The sequence below is a fragment of the Oryctolagus cuniculus genome, chromosome 2 (assembly GCF_964237555.1).
Source record: "Oryctolagus cuniculus chromosome 2, mOryCun1.1, whole genome shotgun sequence".
Taxonomy (NCBI): domain Eukaryota; kingdom Metazoa; phylum Chordata; class Mammalia; order Lagomorpha; family Leporidae; genus Oryctolagus; species Oryctolagus cuniculus.
This window is the reverse complement of record NC_091433.1, coordinates 92,944,628-92,969,782: the sequence shown is the minus strand read 5'-3', so window position 1 is coordinate 92,969,782 and position 25,155 is coordinate 92,944,628. Positions and strand designations below refer to the sequence as shown.

The 25,155-nt window shown below is 41.6% G+C and overlaps 1 protein-coding gene across 16 annotated transcripts in view; it reads left to right on the top strand.

Annotated features, from left to right (window-relative positions):
* RNF170 (ring finger protein 170) overlaps window positions 1–25,155 on the top strand; it is a 45,057-nt gene that overhangs the window by 2,659 nt on the left and 17,243 nt on the right. For 5 of the 16 annotated variants that reach the window (XM_008273910.4, XM_008273909.4, XM_008273912.4 and 2 more), the window contains exons 2-4: window positions 4,183–4,326; window positions 21,439–21,514; window positions 24,605–24,713. In XM_008273910.4, the coding sequence (XP_008272132.1) occupies window positions 4,190–4,326; window positions 21,439–21,514; window positions 24,605–24,713 (322 nt within the window). In that variant the 5' untranslated portion in view covers window positions 4,183–4,189. Of the gene's footprint in view, window positions 1–2,921; window positions 3,040–4,182; window positions 4,327–15,749; window positions 16,180–20,020; window positions 20,067–21,438; window positions 21,515–24,604; window positions 24,714–25,155 lie in introns of those variants that run through there. The other 11 variants (XM_070068637.1, XM_070068636.1, XM_070068638.1 and 8 more) reach the window with 7 other exon arrangements.

Here is a 25,155-nt window from a genome sequence, read left to right as displayed (position 1 = left end):
TGGTTGCTGACAAAGTGGCAGTTTGGTATGGTTCAACCTAATTTCATACATTTTACATGTGAGGAAGCCGAGACTCAAGCTTCTCACAAGTACACGGTTGTCTGACTCCTTTACTACATTAAGCTACTCCTCACTAAGACTTAGCCAACCAAGCAAGAACAAATCCAGTCCTCTAGGCTTCTATCAGATACGCCACACAGTTTCCAAGATCGCCAGTGTTGGGCTTTTGTAAATCTCAAACACAAACAGTACTAGGAACTCTGTTTCCATATTTGACAGGATTCCATGAAATAAATGAGATACCATGTTCTATACATTTAATAACCATGTTTCTGGGTGTCAGGTAAACAGCTTTTAGTGGCTCTCACAACCTGTAAAATCCTGGGTACTACTCAAGGGGTTAGGATGTGGTTCCTGATGGAAAGGAGTTTGTGATAGAGAAAGTTCAGCTGTTGGCATACCCTACAGCAACATGAATGCCTCTCATTTGCCCTTCTTTGAGATCTTCAGAAGGCACCATGAGGAAACAAAGTGCTATGTTGTATGGGCAACGAATGAGCATGCAAGCCCTGGTTTGGGTCTCAAGGGACACAGCAAGTGCTGGCTTTGCTTTATTGTTACAATACTGCCTGCTTGAAAAGAATTCAGACCATAGAACTGTGTCCTAGAAAGGTGAAAAATCTGGCTCTCCCAGTCCAGCTCCCCACCCTAAACTCCTTTGGCCTTTGGTTTTCGTCTTGCTTGACTTTTTTTTCTATTCTGAAATCTCAGAATCAGTGAAGGTAGTGGTGAAAGGCACTCGAGAAATCATCAAGTCCAACTTTAACATTTGGCAGAAAATGGGAAATCCTAAGCAATTACATGAGGTAATCGTGGTCTCAGAAGTGGAACTAAAGTCCAATTTTATATCCAGGAAGCATTTGCCTGGGTTTCCAAGCCTGTGCTGCTGGACAGAATCAGCTGCCCTGTCTTGTTCTAGACAAGCATTGTGTGAAAAACCAAAGTTGGCAGACCTAAACCCAGATTGCTTTTGGTATTCATCTTTCAAGATTGGTGGGCTGGGAATTCAGCACAGCAGTTAAGATGCCTGCCCTCATCCAGTATTGGGTTCAACACCCTGCTGTACTTCCCACTCCAGTTTCCTGTTACCATGTACCCTGGGAAGCTGCAGATGATAGCTCAAGTGGTTGGATCCCTGCCACCTATGTGGGAGACTTGGATTTGAGTTCCCAGCTCTTGGCTTTGGCCTGACCCAGCCCCAGATATTGTAGCATTTAGGAATCAAACCAGTGGATGGGAGCTCTGTCTGTCTCTGTCTCTCTATCTTTCACAGAAATAAAAGTGAATTAAAAAAATATTTTAGAAGATTGAGGTAATAGGTCATCTCAAGTAGGAGGTGTTGTTTCTTTTTATTGTTTATCCCCTATAATCTTAAATCAGATTAGCCTATTCCAAACTGAAATGGTGTTATACTACCTCCTGCTACCTCATTTTTGAGCCACTAGCTCCTTTTTATTCTGATTATAAGAAAAAATATGGGCCGGCGCCGTGGCTCACTAGGCTAATCCTCCACCTTGCGGCGCCGGCACACCGGGTTCTAGTCCCGGTCGGGGCGCCGGATTCTGTCCCGGTTGCCCCTCTTCCAGGCCAGCTCTCTGCTGTGGCCAAGGAGTGCATGGAGGATGGCCCAAGTGCTTGGGCCCTGCACCCCATGGGAGACCAGGGTAAGTACCTGGCTCCTGCCATCGGATCAGTGCGGTGCACCGGCCGCAGCGCACCGGCCGCGGCGGCCATTGGAGGGTGAACCAACGGCAAAGGAAGACCTTTCTCTCTGTCTCTCTCTCTCACTGTCCACTCTGCCTGTCAAAAAAAAAAAAAAAAAAAAAAAAAAAAAAAAGGCAGAAGTTGTACTATTGAAACCCTGAACAAATAGGTCAAACATTATTAGATTTCCATGTGATAGCCCTAGGTTTGGTTGGGATTTACGATGACAAAAAAATGCAGGTGACTTCTTTGTTCCTCTCAACAACATTAGGAACTTGTGCTGTAAAATCATGCCAATAGCATGTGGCTACCCAATGTTGAAAATCTTCAAGCATGAAGTATTTTCAGGGCACATAATTGCATAGAAGTCAATTATACACAGAATACTAATAAAATTTAGACACATTACCACTGATCACACCTGGTAAGACAAAGAAACAAATGTAACACATTTTTAAAGAAAAGTACCACTTAGTAAATCTAGGCAGCTGTGTGGCATAGGAGAAAATGTGAGTGGTAGTAATTATGATACATCTGTCAGTGTGCTGAACTTGTGAAGTCCTTTTACCTCTGTCAATTTGGTCTAATGCTCACAACAGATTCAATAAGGCAGAGCCTGAGAATTTTGACACAGATAAACATTTTGGTTATTTTTGAGCTGATGCAAGTAATTATCACCTTAGGACTTCTGACAACAGTCTTAGGATCTCTAATTTAAGAAGAGAAGAATAAAATAGCTAAATTGACCACATGGCCCACCTGTAGATTACTTGCGGCTCTGTAGTTTCAAGTGGCGATTTCTCTGTAGACCCCTTTCTCTGAGTGTCCTAGTATGTACCCTCATAATGGGTATTTGAAAGCTGTCACCAGCGTGTACCTGAGGTCAGGCTGTTTCTGTGTGTAAAGCTGGTGGAAGCTGCCTTTAATCTGTTTCTTTGCTTAGCTGTCCTCCATCAGAGATCATTTCTTCCTAGCAGCCAGACTTCTCCAAGGTGCTGACTTTGAAACTCAAGAATTCCCTCTATTACAGAAACTCACCTGATTAATGATATCAGATAAAATTCATTCCAGTGCAATAAGTCACATAAATGCAGAACTTACTGTAATTATTAAGATCATGCATATCTGAGTATTTCCTTTATTTCCCTTTAGGTGTCTTATAAGACTGTGAGCTTTATGGTTTCCTCATCTGAAAGAAAGGAAATAAAAGGAATTAGCTGTGATATTTGGACTCCAGTGTGGTTGGGCTCTCTCCCCTCAGACCTGCAGAACTGGGTACTACCATTTTTCCCTGGTTTAGAGCAGGGGAAGGAGCATTTCATACACTGCCTTTTCTCTTGATAAGGAAATGCAGCTCCACAGGGAATCCATATTGCAGGCAGTTCAAAGATGTCTGAACTAAAAGCTGAGCTTAGTTTTAGGTGAGGCCAGTGGTTTCTCAAACATCAGAATTTTCACTAACTCAAGTAGTTTTAGTATAGATATAAATGTCCTATAGCCAAATGTCTTACTTTGCAAATTATTAGCTCCGTAAGTGTGGTAAATCACTTATATTGCAACAAGCATTTTTTAGGTCCTAGTATGTACAGAGCATATGCTAGGTAATATAGGAATATTTACAGAAGGCTGCAATCTTTTCCCGTTCATATATGGTAAATTCCAAAAGACACACATTCAGTGCAATGAAGAAGAAGAGGAATCTTATGTACTTGGAGAATTTATTTGGCACTCAGGAATAAGAAAACAGCATTTGGGCAAGAAAAATGTCCTTATTATTAAAATTACATGAGCTAAGATTGAAGAGGAAAGAGTATTGTTTTAAAAAATTTTAAAGTAAATGGATGACAAATTGTAGTAACTGTTTACCTTAAAGGAAACAGAATTTTGTAATCTTCAAAATAATGTGTCTGGCAAATTTTAAAGAACTAATTGATAGAATCCCTACTGGAGTTGGACTTAAGGCAATCTATATAAAGAGGCTGCTACCGGCTGGCGCCACAGCTCACTAGGCTAAACCTCCGCCTGCGGCGCTGGCACCCCAGTTTCTAGCCCCGGTTGGGGTGCCGGATTCTGTTCCGGTTGCTTCTCTTCCAGTCCACCTCTCTGCTGTGGCCCGGGAAGGCAGTGGAGGATGGCCCAGGTCCTTGGGCCCTGCACCCGCATGGGAAACCAGGAGGAAGCACCTGGCTCCTGGCTTCAGATCGGCCATAGCGGCCATTTGGAGGGTTGAACCAACGGAAAAAGGAAGACCTTTCTCTCTGTCTCTTCCTTTCTCACTAACTCTGCCTGGAAAAAAAAAAAAAAAAAGGCTGCTACAAAAAACTAAATATATTACAAGTGAGTTATGTTTAAATTGCTTTTATAATTCATTTTCACTGTGTTAATTGTAACTTCTATCTTTTTTTTTTTTTATTGTAGACCTGGAATGGCCAAATATCACCGTGAAGTTCAAAGTTTGAAACTGGATGATGATTCAGTTATAGAAGGAGTAAGTGACCAAGTACTTGTGGCAGTTGTGGTCAGTTTCGCTTTGATTGCTACCCTGGTATATGCACTTTTCAGGTGAGACTAAAGGACAAAAGAATTGAAATATATATTTCCCAGGTCACTGACTTTGACTCCCAGTAATATGTAATACTTCATATGAAAAACAAGTAATAAGGCCGGCGCCGCGGCTCAATAGGTTAATCCTCCACCTAGCAGCACCGGCACACCGGGTTCTAGTCCCGGTCGGGGCGCCGGATTCTGTCCCGGTTGCCCCTCTTCCAGGCCAGCTCTCTGCTGTGGCCAGGGAGTGCAGTGGAGGATGGCCCAAGTGATTGGGCCCTGCACCCCATGGGAGACCAGGAGAAGCACCTGGCTCCTGCCTTCAGATCAGCGCGGTGCTCCAGCCGCAGCGCACCAGCCGTGGCGGCCATTGGAGGGTGAACCAATGACAAAAGGAAGACCTTTCTCTCTGTCTCTCTCTCTCACTGTCCACTCTGCCTGTCAAAAAAAAAAAAAAAAAAAAAAAAAACAAGTAATAGATGTCAGTGATTGTACATATGAGAGTCCTGCAAAAAGTAATAGAAATAGAATTAAGAGATAAGTTAATGGGGGCTGGCCTCTGCAGTGCCAGCATCCCATATGGGCACAGGGTCACCAAAGCAGTGGAAGGTGACCCAAGTGCTTGAACCCCTACCAAGCATGTGAGAGACCTGGAAGAAGCTCCTGGCTCACACTCAGCCCAGTCCCAGCCATTGTGGCCATTTGGGGAATGAACCAGTGGAAGGAAGATCTTTCTCTGTATCTCTGTAACTCAGCTTTTCAAATAAGTAAATGAAGAACCTGTGCATGCATGGATTTCAAAAAAATTTTTGTACCAAAATAAACTTCAGTGGCTGGGATTGTGGCAGAACGGGTAAAGCCGCTGCCTGTGACTACTCCTCTTCTGATCTGGCTCCCTGCTAATAGCCTGGGAAAGCACTGAAGGATGGCCCAGGTGCCTGGGGCCCTGCACCCACATGGGAGACCTGGAAGAAGCTCCTGGCTCCTGGCTCCTGGCTTGGGTCTGGCCCAGCTGTACTGTTGTGGCCATTTGGGGAGTGAACTAGTGGATGGGAGATTTCTCTCTTTTTCTCCCTCTTTCTTTGTAACTCTGCCTTCCAAATAAACTAAATCTTTTTTAAAAAGTAAATTTAAACTTTAATTCCATTTTCCATGAACTTTTTGAAATTCTGTTGTATTTACTAAAGTATTTTATTTTCCATTGAGCTCTGAATGCTAACATTTCTCCTGTCATCATCCATATTTTAAATAAAATGTTCAGATTTTCTGTGGTAGTAATGCAGGTTTTGTTGTTGTTGTTAAGATTTATTTATTTATTTGAAAGGCAGAGTTACAGAGAGAGAGGGAGAGACATAGACAGAGAGATTGATCTTCATCTGCTGGGTCACTCCACAATGTCCAGGGCTGGGTCAGGATGAAGTCAGGAGCCAGGAGCCTCATCTGGTCTCCCACATGGGTGGCAGGGATCCAGACACTTGCCATCTTCCACTTCTTTCCTAAAACAATTAGCAGGGACGTAGATTGACAGTGGAGCAGCCGGACACAAACTGGCATCAGTATCAGATGTTGGCGTCACATGCTGGAGGCCTTGCAATTTTTTAAAATTTAATTTTCATAATGGAATCCATCAACTTCTAGGAGATATAAATAGTAAGTCCAAGATATTTAGTTTTTAAATGGATAAACTTAGGCAAAAAGAAGACTTGGGCAGTATAGAAAGAATTAATTGTTGTAGAATCATGAATGATAATTAAAGGCTTCAGGTACCTGTACACCTATTTGTAGATACTAGGTAATGTGGTTGAAATTTAAGAGTTAACACGTTAATATATAATAGAATTTTATATGTATCATTGAAAACAAATGAAAAAGTATGAAATAGAAAAAGGTTAAATCTGAAAATTACAGATCAGTATTTGTAGCAATGATTGTAAAACAGAACTTACACTTAGGAAAGGTGATTAATTTGCTCTATTACCTCTACATCAATAGTTGCTTATTAGGGAAACATCTTTTTTTAAAGTTGTATTTATTTTATTTGAAAGGCAGCATTACAGAGAGAGAGAGGGAGGGACACAGAGAGAGACCTTCCATCTACTGGTTCACTTCCCAAATGGCCACGCAGCTGAGGCTGGGCCAAGCTGAAGCCAGGAGCTGGGAAATTCTTCCAGGTCTCCAACATGAGTACAGGGGCCCAGGGACTTGGGCCATCTTCCACTGCTTTCCCAGGTGCATTAGCAGGGAGTTCAATCAGAAGTGGAGCTGCCAGAGCCGGCGCCGCGGCTCACTAGGCTAATCCTCCGCCTAGCGGCGCCGGCACACCGGGTTCTAGTCCCAGTCGGGGCGCCGGATTCTGTCCCGGTTGCCCCTCTTCCAGGCCAGCCCTCTGCTGTGGCCAAGGAGTGCAGTGGAGGATGGCCCAAGTGCTTGGGCCCTGCACCCCATGGGAGACCAGGAAAAGCACCTGGCTCCTGGCTCCTGCCATCGGATCAGCGCGGTGCGCCGGCCGCAGCGCGCTGGCCGCGGCAGCCATTGGAGGGTGAACCAACGGCAAAGGAAGACCTTTCTCTCTGTCTCTCTCTCTCACTGTCCACTCTGCCTGTCAAAAAAAAAAAAAAAAAAAAAAAAAAAAAAGAAGTGGAGCTGCCAGGACTTGAACTGGCACCCATGTGGGGTACTAGTATCGCATTTGTTGTCTTAACCTGCTATATCACAGCACCTTTATTTCAATAGAGTATCGAAGAGAGTAACACTCTAGAGTGATACTGGTTTTACACTTGTGGATATAATGGGGAAGTGATAACTAAATGGTAGCAGAGCTAAGTGAATTCCCAAGTGTGTGGTAGGTTCTTCTTGGGAGTACTAACTAGTGTTTTAATATAAACCAAAAAGGGAGACACTATATATTGTTGCAGGGGTCTGTCCTCAGACCTGTTCTATTCATTTTCAATAGCAACTTGGGTGAAGAAGACCTAAGAAGCATGCTTATTAAATTGTCAGTTAGGAGGGATAGCTAAGATTTTGCCACAACAGAAGTAAGATTCAGAAATGGTCAACCCATACATCTACAGTCAGCTGGTCTTTGACAGGAGTGCTAAGACCATTCTTGTCAAAGAGTAGAAAAATTTTGACAAATGGTACTGGAACAATACTAATCACATGCAAAAGAATGAATTTGGATACATGCCACACCAAATTAATTCAGAATGAGTAAAAAAAATCTAAAAGAGACAAATCATCATAACCTTGGATTTGACAAAAGATATGATACCAAAAGCATGAACAACAAAATAAAAAGTAGATAAACTGAACTTAATGCAAGTGAACAACTTTTATACTCCAGGGTACATCATTAAGAAAGTGAAAAGATAACCTGCACAATGAGAGAAAATATTTGCAAATGATAAGTCTGTGAAGGCACATGTATCTGGAATGTATAAAGAATTCATAGCTCAGTAATAAATAGACAACCTGATTGATAAATTTGCAAAGTATATGAATAGATATTTCTCCCAAAAAGGCATTTAAATGGCTAATAAGCACATGAAAAAATTTCAGCCTCACTGATCATTAGGGAAATATGAAATCAAAACCATAGGGAGATGCACTTTATACCCAGTAGAATGACTACTATTTAAAAAACATAAAATAACAAATACTGGCAAGAATGTGGAGAAATTGGGGTACTTGTGTACTAGTGATGGTTATATAAAATGATGCAGTTACTGTGGAAAACAGCATGGTAGTTCCTCAGAAAATTAAAAATAGAATTACCACATGATCCAGCAATATTGCGTTACTGGTTATGTAACCAGAAGTGATAGCAGGGGCTCAAAGCGATACTTGTATACCCATGTTCATAGCAGCATTATTTGCAATATCTAAAAAGTGAAAGCCACCCAAGTATCCATTGACAGATCTATGGATAAGCAGTTTATGATATAGATATGTAATGGAAAAATATTTAGCCTTAAAAGGAAGGAGACTCAGGGCCAGTGCTGTGGTGTGCGTAGTAAGTTAAGCCTCTGCCTGCGGGGCCGACGTCACACATGGACACCTGCTAGTGTCCCAGCTGCTTGTCTTTGATAAAGCTTTCTGCTGATGGCCTGGGAAAGCAGTGGAAGATGGCCCAGGTGCTTGGGACACTGCACGTGGGAGACATGGAGAAAGCTCCAGGATCCTGGCTTCAGATCAGCCCAGCTCCAGCTGTTGTGGCCGTTTGGGGAATGAACCAGCATATGAAAGACCTCTCTCTGTCTCTCCTTCTCTCTCTGACTCTGCCTCTCAAATAAATAAACTTAAAAAAAAAAAAAAAAAAAAAAAAAAAAGAAGAAGGAGACTCTGCAATCCTACCAAACATGTAAAGAAGAACTAATGCCAACCTTTCTGAAACTTTTCGAAAATCTTGAATTAGAGGGACCACTTCTTACCTTCTTCTCTGAGGCAAGCATTATGATGATACAAAATACAATTAAAGACACTTCAGAAAAAAGTAACAAGCCAAAATTCTTGATAAGCACAAATGCAAAAATTCCCAGCAAGATACTAGCATACTGAATTTAGTAGCACATGCCCAAACCATGACCAAATGGAATTTATCCCTGGGGTGCAAGGGAGATTCAACATACAGAAAACAATAAACATGACACACCATATTAATAGAAGGAATAACAAAAATTACATGAGCATCTTAATAGATGGGGAAGTATTTAACTTAGCATCTTTTTTTTGTGGTAAAAATTCTCAACAAAGTTGGTATAGAAGGAGTATACCTCAATATACTAAAAGCCACATGCCAATATCACCCCTAATATCATACTCAGGAGTGAAAATTTAAGCTTTTCCTTTAAGATCAAGAATAAAACAAGGAGGGGTGAGTGTTTAGCATAGTGGTTAAGACACTGCTTGGGACGCCTGTATCCCATACCAGAATGTCAGGATTTGAATCCCAGTTCTGCCCCTGGTTCCAGATTCTTGTTAATGCACACTCTGGAAAGCAGCAGATAATGACTCAAAGAGTAGAGTTGCTGACACCCATTTGGGAGACCCAGATTGAGTTTATGGCTCTAGGTTTTGGCCTCGCTCAACCCTGGCTGCTGTGGGCATTTGGGGAGTCAACCAGCAGGTGAGCAATCTAATTATCTATCTATCATCTATCTGCTATGATTTTCATTTTCTTTTCCCCTCTTTCTTTCTAGATTTATTTCTTTGTTTGAAAGTCAAAGAGAGAGAGAGAGAGATCTTCCATCTGCTTGTTCACTCCGCATATGGCCACAATGGCTGGGGCTAGACCAGGCTGAAGCCAGGGCCTTCTTCCAGGTCTTCCAAATGAGTAGCAGAGACCCAAGTACTTGGACCATCTTCCGCTGCTTTTTTCAGGCCATTAGCAGGGAGTTGGATCAGAAATGGAGCAACTGGGACATGAACTGGTGGCCATATAGGATACTGATATTGCAGGCAATGGCTTTACCCTCAGTACCACAATGGCTGCCCACCGTCTCTGCCTTTTAAGTAAATAAAGTTTTTTTTTAAATAAGACAAAAATGCATATTTTTACCACTGTTGTTCAGTGTAGTACTGGAAGTCCTAGCTAGAGCTGTTAGGTAAGAAATAGAAATAAAGGAAGAAGTAAAATTGTGCAGATGACATGATCTTAGATAGAAAACCCTAAAGATCCCATCAGAAAGCTATAGAACTAGTAAATGAATTTGGCAATGTTAAAAGACACAAAATTAACATGTAAAAATCATTAGTATTTCTATATTTGAACAGTGAGTTATCTGAAATCAAAAAATCAATCTCTTTGATAACAAAAACATTTAAACAAGAAGGTGAAAGATTTGAAAACAGTAAATCATTGATGAAAAACTTTAGAAGACACAAATATATGAAATGATATCATATGTTCATGGATTGAAATAATTCATATTGCTGAAATGTCCATACTACCCCAAACAGTCTACAGATTGAATACAATCTCTATCAAAACTCCAATGTCATTTTCCCACAAAAATAGAGAATGCTGAAATTCATATGGAATCACAAAAACACTGATGAATAGTGAAGACAATATTGAGTGAGAAAGTCAAAGCTGGAAGCATCACATTATCTGATTTCAAGCTATATCAAAGCTATAGTAATTAGAGATTATTTATTTATTTGAAAGAGAGACAGAGAGGGGGAGAGAGAGAGAGAGAGAGAGAGAGAGAGATCGATCTTCCATGTGCTGGTTCACTACCAAATTGGCCACAATAGCCAGGTCTGGGCCAGGTTGAAGTCAGGAGCCCCAGGTTGAAGTCAGGAGCCAGGAACTCCATCCTGGTCTCTCACATGGATGGCAGGGGCCCAAGAACTTGGGCCATCTTCCACAGCCTTTCCAGGTGCGTCATAAGGGAGCTGGTTCAGCAGCAGAGTAGCTGGGACTTAAACCACCACTCCTATGTGGCATTCCAGCATTGCAGGCTGCAGTTTAACCTTCTGCACCACAATGCCTGTGCTAGCTATAGTAACTAAAACAACATAGTAACGGCATAAAAATAGGCACATTGGTCAATAGACCCAAATGAAAAGGCCACACACCTTTGCGTATAATCAGTTCATTTTTCACAGAGCTGCCAAGTACACACAATGGGGAAGGGACAGCCTCTTCAACAGAAGTATTGATTTACATATGCAGAAGAATGAAACTGGACCCTCATGTCACACTATGTGCAAAAACCAACTCAAAGTGGATTAAAGACTGTACAACTACTCTATGAAAATAGGGGGAAAAAACCTTAATATTGGGTTGGGCAATAATTTTTTGTATTTGACCCCCAAAATATCAGGTGACAAAAGCAAAAACAGACAAATGAAATTGCATCAAACTAAACAGCTTCTGCACAGCAAAGGGAACAACCAGCAGAGTGAAGAAATAGCCCCACAGGTGAAGAGAAAATACTAGCAAGTCATGTATCTCTGATAAGGGGCTAGTATCTAAAATATGTAAGGAATTCAGCTAATAGCAAGAAAAAAACCTGATTTGTTTTAAAAGATTTATTTATTTTATTTATAAGAGTTACAGAGAGGGAGAGTCAGAGAGAGAGAGAAAGAGAGGTCTTTTATCTCCTGGTTCACTCCCCAAATGGCCGCAACAACCAGGGCTGGGCCAGTCAGGAGCCAGGAGCTTCATCCAGGTCTCTCACATGGGTGCAGAGGCCCTAGCACCTGGGCTATCTTCTGTCTCTTTCCAAGGTGCATTAGCAGGGATCTAGATCATAAGTGGAGCAGCTAGGATTCAAACCAGCACCTATTTTACATGCTATGCCACAGCACTGGCCCCAAAACCTTATTTTAAAATGGGCAGAGGAGGCCAGGTCCTGCAAATGAAGACTCAAGTCCAAGGTCAGGTAACACATGAAATTCATTGCCAGGACTATGATGGTACAGGAAGGGATCATGGAAGGTGCGGAGTCCTCACAATGGATGGGCTCATTGAGGACATTAAGCAATGACAGTGTCATAAGAAGCCTTGCTGCAGGCAACAGAGGGAAAGTTCTGAAACCTGCCAGCAGAACTGCAACCTGGAAATGACTTGAAAGATGGAATTCCTGATGGATCACACAGACCTATGGCAGAGCTGCTGAGGCCTGAGGGTAGAAGGTCCCGTATGAAGAGCTACGTCCATTTTGTGTCTCCACCTCTTATCCTTTTCCAACCCCATTTTCTGTTACTTTTATCTACAATAAAGGTAACATAGAGCAGGCTTGCATATCTAGGAACAAAAAAGTTAAAAAATGGTCAGGGGAAGTGAAGACGTTTCTCCAAAGAAGACATACAAACGGCTAACAGTATATGAAAAAAATGCTCACCGTCAGTGTTCACTGGAGAAATGCAATTTAAAACCACAATGAGAGATCTCTTCAGACCTGTTAGAATGGCTGTTCTCAAAAAGATGAAAGATATGGGACCAGCATTGTGGTGCCATGGGTTAAGCTCCAACCTGCAGCACTGGCATCACAAATGAGAGTTAATTCAAGTCCCTGCTGCTCTACTTCAGATTCAACTCTTTGCCAATACATCTGAAAAAGCAGCAAAAGATGGCCTAGGTAGAGCCCTTACCATGCATGTAGGAGACCTGGAGTTCTGGCTCCTGGCTTTGGTCTAGCCCAGCCCTGACAGGCCATTTGGGGAGTGAATCAGCAGGTGGAAGATCTATCTCTCTCTGTAAAATCAATCAATCTTAAAAAAAAAAAAAAAAAAAAGGAAAAAAAGGGGCTGGCATTGTGGCGCAGCAGGTTAACGCTCTGGCCTGAAGCCTGGCATCCCATATGGGCAATGGTTCTAGTCCCGGCTGCCCCTTTTTCAATCCAGTTCTCTGCTCTGGCCTGGGAAAGCAGTAGAAGATGACCCAAGTCCTTGGGCCCCTGCACCCACATGGGAGATCCAGAGGAAGCTCCTGGCTCCTGGCTTCAGATTGGCACAGCTCTGGCCATTGCAGCCAAATGGGAGTGAACCAGCAGGTAGAAGACCTTTCTCTCTCTCTCTCTCTCTCTCTGCCTCTACTCTCTCTGTGTAACTCTGACTTGCAAATAAATAAATAAATCATAAAAAAAGTACTGAACTCTATAAAAAAAAAAAAAGGTGAAAGATAACAAGTGAGGTGACGGTGGAGCACAAAGGAAACCCTTTACATTGTTCGTGGAAAAGTGAAATGGCAGTCATTGTGGAAAGCAGTGTGGAAATTCCTTAAAAATTAAAAAATAAGGGCCAGCATCATGGCATAGCAGGTTAAGCCGCAATCTGTGATGCTGGCATTCCATGTGGGCACCGGTTCATGTTCTGGCTGCTCTACTTCTGATCCAGCTCCCTGCTAATGGCATGGGAAAACAGCAGAGGCTTGGGCCCCTACTGCCCATATGGGAGACCTGGAAGAAGCTCATGGCTGCTGGCTTCAGCCTAGCTATTGCGGTCATCTGGGCAATGAACTAGTGGATAGAACCTCCCTCTCCCTCTCCCTCTCCCTCTCCCTCTCCCTCTCCCTCTCCCTCTCCCTCTCCCTCTCCCTCTCCCTCTCCCTCTCCCTCTCCCTCTCCCTCTCCCTCTCCCTCTCCCTCTCCCTCTCCCTCTCCCTCTCCCTCTCCCTCTCCCTCTCCCTCTCCCTCTCCCTCTCCCTCTCCCTCTCCCTCTCCCTCTCCCTCTCCCTCTCCCTCTCCCTCTCCCTCTCCCTCTCCCTCTCCCTCTCCCTCTCCCTCTCCCTCTCCCTCTCCCTCTCCCTCTCCCTCTCCCTCTCCCTCTCCCTCTCCCTCTCCCTCTCCCTCTCCCTCTCCCTCTCCCTCTCCCTCTCCCTCTCCCTCTCCCTCTCCCTCTCCCTCTCCCTCTCCCTCTCCCTCTCCCTCTCCCTCTCCCTCTCCCTCTCCCTCTCCCTCTCCCTCTCCCTCTCCCTCTCCCTCTCCCTCTCCCTCTCCCTCTCCCTCCCTCTCTTTCCCCTTCCCTCCCTCCTTCCCTCTCCCTCTCCCTCTCCCTCTCCCTCTCCCTCTCCCTCCCTCTCTTTCCCCTTCCCTCCCTCCTTCCCTCCCTCTCCCTCCCTCCCTCCCTCTCTTTCCCCCTCCCTCCCTCCTTCCCTCCCTCTCCCTCCCCCTCCCTCCCTCCTCTTCTCTCTCTATTCCTCTCCCTCCCTCATTCTTCCTCTCTTTCTGTAACTCTGTCTCTCAAGTATTTTTTAAAAATTAAAAATACTAATAGCAGGGTTCACAGCAGGTTAAAGCCTTGGCCTGCAGTGCTGGCATCCCATGTAGGTGCTGGTTCGAGTTCCAGCTGCTCTACTTCTGATTTAGCTCCCTGCTATTGCACCTGGAAAAGCAGCATAGGATGGGCCAAGACCTTGGGCTCCTGCATTCACATGGGAGACCTGGAAGAAGCTCCTGGCTCCTGGCTTCGGATAGGATAGGCTCAGCTCCCGCCATTGCGGTCATTTGGGGAGTGAACCAGCAGATGGAAGACCTCTCTCTGTGTCTCTACCTCTCTCTGTAACTCTGTCTTTCAAATAAATAAAATAAAAATCTTTAAGAAAAATAGTACTAGCATATGACCCAGCAATCATACTTCTAGAAATGTAGCTGGAGGAAATTAAATCAGTATAAGTGATTTCTATGCTTGCATGTTCTTTGCAGCATTTTTCACATGGCTATGATGTGGAATAAACAAACCTCAGTGTCCATCAGCAGATGAATGAATAAAGAAAATGTGTATGGGTATACATATATAACAATACTATTAGCCTTAAAAAAGAAGAAAATCCTGTCATTTGCAACAATATTGATGAGCCTGGTTTCAGTTGTGCAAACTGAAATAAGCCAAGAACAGAAAGATACCACATGAGCTCACTTATGTGTGGAATCTAAAAGAGCTGAATTCATAGACAGAGAGTAGAATAAAGTGGTGTCCAGTGGCTGGGGAGAAGTGAGTCAAAGCATGCAAAGCTTCAGTTAGGACGAATAAAGAGGAGAAGAAAATATAGATCACAAGAACCATAAGTAAACTGCCCTTTTTAAAACAATTATTCTTGTGATTACTTTATTTCAAGATATTATTTCCATTAGTCATTTTCTAATCTCCCTATTATATGAATATTTATTACTTGCATAATAAAAGCTTTTTTCCCCACATAGTGGGGTGATGTGAAGCCCAAACTATGAGTTTCCATTTAATAGGCAATTGTATATTATAGATGCCAAAAACTTAACAGTATAGGTTACATTTATAAAAATAACCAATTAAAGGTCACATCTGTATTATATTAAGTTTGGGACAAGCATTTTAAATTGGAACATATTCAGGAGAGATTGTCAAAAGGGAGAAACAAACCACATGATACACTTGTGGGAAATAAGGGTATCTTACTTGGTGAAAGGGACTGTTGAAACTAAAGTTGTCTTTAGATATGCTAAAGGCCTTGTTTTGGTAAAGAATTAGATTGATTCTGTTTGGCCTCCTGTACAGAGCCAAGGCCAGTTGGTAGAGATAAATGATGAGATTTTTGACTCACCCTCAGAAAAAACTCCTCAAATTATACTATATAAGGTGCTCTATATTTCTTAGATATTGCCTTAGACCTACCATATGATTGGATGGAGGTTACTTTAAGTTCCTGTCTAGTTTTTCAACCTCAGTTATAATTGGTACTTGTAATCCTGTCACTTCAACTTGGGTAATCATTCAGTGCTAGGTTGAGATTCAAGTGGCATGTATAGTTTAAAATTCAAACAAAGGGAATCCTTTGCCCTTTTTGTAATTTTTTTTGATGTTCTTAGTATTTGTAATGAATCCTTTTCTAAATATGTTAAAATGTACGTAACATAAAATTTACTGTATTAATCATTTTTCATTGTGCAAGTCAGCAGCGTTAAGTACACTTACAATGTTATATACCCATCATCACTCTACTTCCTGAACTTTCTTTTTTTTTTTTTTTGACAGGCAGAGTGGACAGTGAGAGAGAGAGACAGAAAGGTCTTCCTTTTTGCCGTTGGTTCACCCTCCAATGGCCGGCGCATCACGCTGATCCGAAGCCAGGAGCTTCTCCTGGTCTCCCATGGGGTGCAGGGCCCAAGCACTTGGGCCATCCTCCACTGCACTCCCGGGCCATAACAGAGAGCTGGCCTGGAAGAGGGGCAACCGGGACGGAATCCGGTGCCCCGACTGGGACTAGAACCCGGTGTGCTGGCGCCGCAAGGCGGAGGATTAGCCTATTGAGCCACGGCGCCGGCCTTCCTGAACTTTCTTACCATCTGAAATAGAAACTACCCATTTAAACAATTACTTCCTATGTCTTCTCTCCCAGCTCCCATTAACCTCCATTCTACCTCTGTCTTAACGAATTAGCCTGATGTAGGTATTTCATAATGTAAAATCTTGTAACATTTATATTTTTTATCTGGCATATTTCACGTAGCATAATATTTTCCAAGTCTGTTTATGTTATGTGGTGGGTGGGTGGGCTGGTGGTTGAAATGCCCATTTGGATGCCAAGTTCTGGTCTTGGCTCTGCTCCTGCGTCTGGCCTCAGGGCTCAAGTGGCTGGTTCTCAGATGCCCACTTAAGGGACCTCAATTGAGTTCCCTGCTCCTGGTGTTGGCCTGGCCTTTTGGAGTCATTTGGAGAGGGAACTAGCAGATGGAAGTGTTTTCTCTTTCCTTCTCATACTCTAAAATTTAAAAATTTCCTTCTCATACTCTAAAAATTAAAAATCCATTTATGTTGTAGCATGTGGCAGAACTCCATTCCCCATTCTTTTTTGTGGCTAAAGAATATTATATGTACATACTATGTTTTATTTATTTATTCATCTCTCAATGGACATTTGGCTAGTGCAAATAATGATAGTGCACAAGTATTTGTTTTGAGTCCCTGCCTTCAGTTGGAATTCCAGGGTTATATGGCAGTTATGTTTGACTTTTTGAGGAACCTCCAAACTCATTTCCACAGCAGTTGTTCTATTTCACATGTCCACCAAGAAGGCATGAGGCTCCCATTTTCTCAATATCTATGCAAACACTTATTATTTACTGTTTTGTGTTTTATGGTTGCTATTCTCATGGGAATGAAGTAGTATCCCACTGTGGTTTAAATTTTTCTTTTTTAGTTTTAGTTATTTAAAACTAATTTAGTTATTTAAAACTAAAACTAAACTAGACAGGATGGAGAAAGAGAGAGAGAAGGAGAGAGGGAGAGAAGGAGAGAGGGAGAGAGAAAGTAAGTAAGTTACCACCCACTGGTTCACTTTTCAGATGCCTGTGATGCTTGGGTGGCTGTGACTGGGCCACCCAGTTCCAGTTAAGCAGGAAGTCAGGAACTCAATCCAATCTCTCCCATATGGGTGGCAGGAACCCAATTACTTAAGCCATTAACACTGCCTCACAGGGTGTACATTAGCAGGAAGCTGGACTCTGGAGCCAGAGAGAGGTGAACCAGGTACTCTGATGTGTGCATGGGCGTCTTAACCACTAGTGTAACAACTAGGCTAAATGTCTGGCCCTGCTTTTAATTTTCATTTCTCTAGTAATGATGCTGAGCATCACTTTATATGCTTATTGGGCATTTATGTTTTGTCTTTGAAGAAATGTGTTTCCTTTGACCATTTTTAGATTGTGTGATTTACTTCTTTGAGTTATTCATATGTTCTGATACTGTTAGCTGATATGATTTGCAAGTATTTTTTCCTCTTCGGTAAACTTTCTCTTCAGTCTTTTTATAGTGTCCGTCAGTGTGCCAGGCTTTTAATTTTGATGAAACTCAACTATTTTTTTCTTTTGTTGCCTATGCTCTTGGTGTCGTTTAAGAAATCATTGCCAGGGCAAGTGCTGTGGCATAGTAGGTTAAGCCTCCACCTGCATCAATGGCATATGGGTAAGAGTTCAAGTCCTGGCTGCTCCTCTTCCAATCTAGCTCTCAGCTTATGGCCTGGGAAAGCAGTGGAAGATGGCCCAAGTGCTTGGGCCCCTGAACCCATGTGGGAGACCCAGAAGAATCTCCTGGATTTAGATTGGCTCAGCTCCAGCTGTTGAGGCCATTTGGGGAGTGAACCAGTGGATGGAAGACGTCTCTGTCTCTCCTTCTCTTTGTAACTCTGCCTCTCAAATAAATAAATAGATTTAAAATATCATTGCTAAATTCAAAGTCATAATTATGAATATCTACTTTTTTCTAAAATGTTTATAATTTTAACTCATATATTTATTTAACTCCTATATTTATTTAAAGATTTATTTATTTATTTGAAAGGCAGAGTTACAGAGAGAGGGAGGTGGAGACAGAGAGATCTTCCATCCACTGATTCTCTCCCCAGATGGCTGCAATGGCTAGGGCTGAGCCAGGCTAAGCCAGGAGCCAGGAGCTTCTTCCTGGTCTTCCGTGTGGGTGCAGGGACCAAAACACTTGGGCCATCTTCTGCTTCTTTCCCAGGCACATTAGCAGGGAGCTGGATCAGAAATGGAGCAGCCAGGACTCAAATAGGGACCCATATGGGATGCCAGCACCACAGATGGCAGCTGTACCCACTATGCCACAGTGCTGGCCCTAGTTTTAACTCTTAAATTTAGTCTCTTGATCTTGATCCATTTTGAGTTAATTTTCATATATGATATGAACTTAAGGGTCCAATTTCATTCTTTTGCATATGGATATCCAGGTTTCCCAGTACCATTTGTTGAAAGTATACTTTCCCAGTGAATGATCCTGGGACACTTGTCAAAAGTCAAATGACTACTGTCTCAGTCATTTGGGGCCATTACATCCAGTCCCCTTAGACTGGATGACTTAAACAGTATTTACTTCTCACAGTTCCAGAGGCTGGGGAGTTCTAAGATCAAGGTGTTGAGGATCTGATGTCTGGCAAAAGCCCATTACCTAGTCTGTAGATGGATGTTTTCTTTTTTTTTTTTTTTTTTTTGACAGGCAGAGTGGACAGTGAGAGAGAGAGACAGAGAGAGAAAGGTCTTCCTTTGCCGCTGGTTCACCCTCCAATGGCCGCCGCTGCAGCCGGCGCACCGCGCTGATCCTGGCAGGAGCCAGGAGCCAGGTGCTTTTTCCTGGTCTCCCATGGGGTGCAGGGCCCAAGCACCTGGGCCATCCTCCACTGCACTCCCTGGCCATAGCAGAGAGCTGGCCTGGAAGAGGGGCAACCGGGACAGAATCCGGCGCCCCGACCGGGGCTAGAACCCGGTGTGCCGGCGCCGCAAGGTGGAGGATTAGCCTATTGAGCCATGGCGCCGGCTCGGATGTTTTCTTATTGTATATTCATGTGGCAAGCTCTCCCATGTCACTTCTTGTAAGGGCACGAATCCTTTCCTGAAGGCACTACCGATATGACCCAGGTACTTCTCAAAGTTCTCACCTCCAAATACCATCACTCTGGGGATTAGAGTCCACCTATGTATTTTGTTGGGGGACACAGACACATAGTCCATAGCAACCACGTAGGTGAGAGTCTCTTCCTGGGCTCTGTGTTTTATCCTATTGGTTTGTCTGTCCTTATGACAGTAACACCCTCTTTGATTGCTGTAGCTTTGTAGTCAATTTTCAGACCAATGAGTGTGTGTCTTCCAATTTCATTCTTTTTCAAGATTGTTTTGGTGATTTTGATGTCCCTTGAGATTTCACAGGGTTTTAGAGTCTGTTTCTTCTATGTCTGCAAAAAACACCATTGGGATTCTGATAGGGGTTGCTTTGGATCTATATATAAAACATTGTCTATGAACAGAATGCCTTTCTGTTTATTTGTATGTTTTAAATTGCTTTTCCTCCTTAAGTTATCAGTACTAACAGCTGTCATTTGTCGACACAGCAGAAACCAGTCAAAAGAATCTTACACATTTGTATACTTTTTTTCTGTTCCAAGGTTTAGGCATTTTTTAGCCTAATATCAGAGATTCCTGGCTTCTTTCTGAGGCTACCTACAACTTAACTGTTTGATAGTTCTAGTTTCCCCTTTCACAGAGCAAAGAAGGATCATCATAAATCGTTGAAAGATACAGTAATAGCAAATGTACTTCGGTCCTGTATTAGAGCCACTGCCTCCCTTGGCACCTTACTTCAGACCAACTTGTTGTCAAATACCTTGTCACTTTTCTCACAGCTAAGTGACTGTTATGTACCAGATATTCTAGTGTGGCTTTTAGGGTACCTTAAAATTATCCCATTATTTAATAAGTGTTTGGTTCTGTACTCCCAGCTACCAATCACATTTGAGGACCTGAGCTACTGGCAGTAGTTAACAGGTTGGGCATTCTTGTTTTCTGGCTATACTTTTACTTTTCAAATATTTTCCTAACAGATTTAAGAATTCCTGCATCTTCCCTTTTATGGAAAGAAACCAAATAAAAGAACTTCCCAGTCATATGGTTCATATCTGTACTCTGAAAAGTTATCATTATTTTTTCCCAATGAGAACAGAATAGTTTTCCATTCTCAAAGAGTAGATAATTGCCATTTAGCTAAATATTCACCAGTATTTGCATGAGATAGATTCTTCCTGTGTTAGATTGTTCCTTGATACATTGCTTTCATATAAGATAGCTTCCTTTTATAGATCACTTATTCAGTCAGAAGAATGTAACTTATTTTAAAGCAATCCAAAAGAATTTAAACAGCTTTCGAGTCATTTCATTACATTCATGTTTGCTTCTATTAGAGACTTGATTTTAAATTGCTATCATGTCCTCTCTGAACTAAAGCTTTTCTAAAATTTGCATTTTGTATTAGAAATGGAATAATCACAGGATGATTTATTTAATTTTATTTAATTTTTAAAATTTAATTTATTTAATTTTCCCTATCCTGTTAGAATATTTGAGTTCTTACCTCTGTTGGATATAGCTTACCCACATAATAAGGGCTCTTCTATAGACTAACCCAGGGATTCTGCAGACTTAGAATATTGTTGTTCAGGATGTTTAAGTTCTGGAAAAAAAAAAACTATAGGCAAATCATAGTAAGCTGTAATTCAGATTTAAAACTTTGCTCTCATCCTACCATCATGACCACAACTTCTAATTTTTATACTCCTGTATTTTACCCTGTTTATATCAACCACTAGGTTCTTGTCTGTGAGTCTCCATTTTAATTGTTAATGTTAAGATATTAGTAGTATGTTTCCTTTTTGCCTTTCTACATTACATAATCTTAGTTTCTGCTCTGTTCCTTATCCCTCATACCTGAAAAGTTAGGAGAAAGACCTAATTAGTGTGGGAAAATGTTCAAATGTGTAATAATATGTAAAAGTATATACAGATGCCTATTTTTGAAGGAATTTCACAAGAGAAATACATGTATTAATTATTCTTCATAATATTTTAATAAATATTTATTTATAAATGTTTATAAATAAATACTATAAATATCAAGGATACCAGGAGATTTTATCGTTGGCAGTTCAATCTGAAATAAACCAGTGATCAGTGGTCTTTGAAGAACTTGCCCCAGCATAATCTGGAACGTATGCACAGAGCCCTGGCGTTGGAGTGCACTTGTATAGCATCATACTCACATCTGTTAAATCACTAGGAGTTCTAAGTAAAAAAATAGACACATAAAATATGAACTCATCTGACAGCATTTTATATTAAAGGTTTATTGTGTTTTGTTCAACAGAAATGTACATCAGAACATTCACCCAGAAAACCAAGAGCTAGTAAGGGTGCTTCGAGAACAACTTCAAACAGAACAGGTACTGCTCTGTAAGGATTTGTGTTTGTGTCACTCCGTAAGGGCATATGCAGTTGTGATGGAACAGTAATTACTGTTGGTAAACATGTGCTTTTTCCAACTTCAAATTACTTAGTCATTCTGTTGATTTATAATTTCAGATCAGACAACTCGCTTACTTTTAATTTACTCATGCTTTCTTATTCACTTTTTTTTTTTTAAGTTTTACGGATTTTTATTCAGTGAGAGGAGTGTGCAAGAGACCGAGGGCTTTATCTAGGGGAGAAAGAAAAGTCTAGATGCTAAATTGGGTCCATACCAAGGAGAGAGCAGACCAGGTGCAAGCCAAGGGCAGCAAGCATGTAAGCAGGAAAGCAGGGAGCAGGTGGCCCCAAAGGCACGGGCAACAAGGGCAACAAAGGGAGGGGCCTACCCTTATGAACTTTTTTTAAATACAGCAATTTTCCTACTATTTGTGCAGAAATAATCACTATTTAACTGGTTTTAATGAAATATAGTGGGAAAACTTTGTTTGAAAGCATTTTCCCTGAGACCCACAAGAAACAAGTAAAGGGTGTGAGTTTTTTTTTTTTTTTTCAATAGTCCTCCCCTTTCCTTTTTCTTCAGTGGTCAAAGATAACAAAATTAGGCAAACGAAGAAGAAAAATTTTCCCTCTATCTCTTTGCTTTTCAACCAAATGTAATCTCTAACAACCAAAAGTGTAAAATCTCCATAAGGCTGGAATAAGTAGGATGTTACAAACCTTCAAGCCAAGCTAGCTAACATCTAAAACAAAGATTAAAAAATGCTTTCCTAGAGGGAGGGAGGGAAGTATGGTTATCTTCTTAGAATTGTACATATGAAATACATGACATCTGTTCTCTTTATATTAATAAAATTTTTAAAAAAAATGAACACATGAAATGTAGCATAGATACAACGGCACATAATTTAGCCATAAGAAGGAATGAAGGACTGGTATAATATAAATGAATCTTAAAAACATATTAAGTACAAAGAAACCAGATACAAAAGGTCATATGCTGTACGATTCCATTTATATGAAATGCCTAGAGAAAGCGAATTCACAGTCATAAAGTAAATTAGTGCTTACTAGTGACTGGGGGAGGGGAAGACTAGGACATGACAGCTGATGGGTTTGGGGTTTCTTTGGGTGAGGGGTGATGAAAACACCCAAAGGTATGTTTTTATATAATTCTAGATATGATAAAAATCATTGAAGTATATGTTTTAAATGGAAAATTGTTATGATAGGTGAATTATTCCAATAAAACTGTTAACAAATATAAAAAAAATTGCTTTCCTACCTGATCAAATTTTAGTTCTACTGAAGGTTATATAAATTTTTCCATTCACCAAATATATTTTGAACATCCTCCATATGCCAGACTTTGTTCTAGGCATTGACAATTGTGAGCTAAACAGACAGAAAGTCCTACTCTCACTTAAATTTATTGATGTAAAAATAGTTAAAGCACATTAGGAGTACTCTGCCCCAGCACTGTTATCAGTAATTCATATTGGGATAGTGTTTTATAATTTACAAAGTGATTTTATAAACAACTGTCTGACTTAATCTCAAAGCATGATAAGTTAGGCAGCTGTTATTATTATTAACATATTAATCATTAAGATTTGCTTACATGCACAGTAGTGTTTATAGGAACAGGTCTAGCTATGCAGGAGTCCTGGATTTCTCTGTACTGCTGTGGCATGCAACTGCTAGAGTTGGAAGAAAGCTCTTTATTTAGCCTAGTCTGTGCTGTCCAATACGGTTGTTACTAATCACATGTGGTGATCTACACTTGAGTTAATATTAAATGAAGTTTAAAATTCAGGGCTGTAGTCACAGTGGCCATATTTCAAGTACCACACAAGAGTGAGTACCATGTAGGATAGCATAGATTAAGATTTCCATTACTGTAGAAATTTCTATTGGGAAGAACTGGAAATTGAGATTTGTCAGTTTATAAAAAAATATTAATGAAGGGGCTGGCGCCTTGGCTCACTTGGTTAATCCTCCGCCTGCGGCGCCGGCATCCCACATGAGCACTGGGTTCTAGTCCCGGCTGCCCCTCTTCCAGTCCAGCTCTCTGCTGTGGCCCAGGAATGCAGTGGAGGATGGCCCAAGTGTTTGGGCCCCTGCACTCACATGGGAGACCAGGAAGAAGCACCTGACTCCTGGCTTCAGATCAGCACAGCGCTGGCCGTAGCAGCCATTTGGGGAGTGAACCAATGGAAGGAAGACCTTTCTCTCTGTCTCTCTCTCTCACTGTCTATAACTCTACCTGTCAAATAAAAAAATATTAATGAAGTGAAGCGGGGAATATTAAGTTCCATACATTTTTATCTTTTTTTTTTGTACCATTAAAACTGGCATAGGGCCGGCGCCGCGGCTCACTAGGCTAATCCTCCGCCTAGCGGCGCCGGCACCCCGGGTTCTAGTCCCGGTTGGGGCGCCGGATTCTGTCCCGGTTGCCCCTCTTCCAGGCCAGCTCTCTGCTGTGGCCCGGGAGTGCAGTGGAGGATGGCCCAGGTGCTTGGGCCCTGCACCCCATGGGAGACCAGGAAAAGCACCTGGCTCCTGGCTCCTGCCATCGAATCAGTGCGGTGCACTGGCCGCGCGGCCATTGGAGGGTGAACCAACGGCAAAAGGAAGACCTTTCTCTCTGTCTCTCTCTCTCACTGTCCACTCTGCCTGTCAAAAAAAATAATAATAATAAAAAAAAATTAAAAAAAAAAACTGGCATAAATACCATAAAATCAAGGTACTTAGAAAATAGTTTGACATTCATTCTTCAACTTATATAGTAGCTCAGCCTTGTGCTTCTCAGAATATACTTGTTCAAGTAGAGTAAAGGAGACACTCGCGAGTCAGCCTAGGTTTTTTAAATTGTATTCAGGAAGGAAGGTAGAGATTGCCTGGCTTACATAGGACAGCAGTATAGCTTCATAGCTTTATCAAACTTAGAAACTACCTTGAATGATTGCACACTTGGTGAGGACTGCGTATTATGGACTTCATTGTCAAATACAATTGAGCAGGAAGATAATTTTGAAAACTGTAATGTATACCTGTTTTCTTATCAGGATGCACCTGCTGCTGCTCGGCAGCAATTCTACACTGACATGTACTGTCCAATCTGTTTACATCAAGCCTCCTTCCCCGTTGAGACAAACTGTGGTCATCTTTTCTGTGGTAAGCAAACAGTGCTATACTTGGTTAAAGTGACTGCTTAGACCAACACCATGTGTGTATATAGGTGAGAGTCCTAATTTTCCCTTTATCACATTTTATATTTCATGAGTAGGGTGATATTCTGCTGTTTGTAAACCAAGTATATTTAGCATGTCATATAGTAAAATTGTACAATTTAATATTTATAGTCTCTTTAGATGTTATTAGTATCTGTTGTTTTTTTTAAAAACCTTAATTATTCAACTTCTCCATAAACAGAAATACGTGTTTGTTTGAATAGTGGTTAAAATTTAATCAGTTCCCTTAGGGACTCATTGGATCTCTTCTTGTTTATCTCTCTGGTAGCTTCATTTATTATTTTTTTTTAAGATTTATTTATTCATTTGAAAGTCAGTGTTATACACAGGGAGAAGGAGAGGCAGAGAGAGAGAGAGAGAATGAG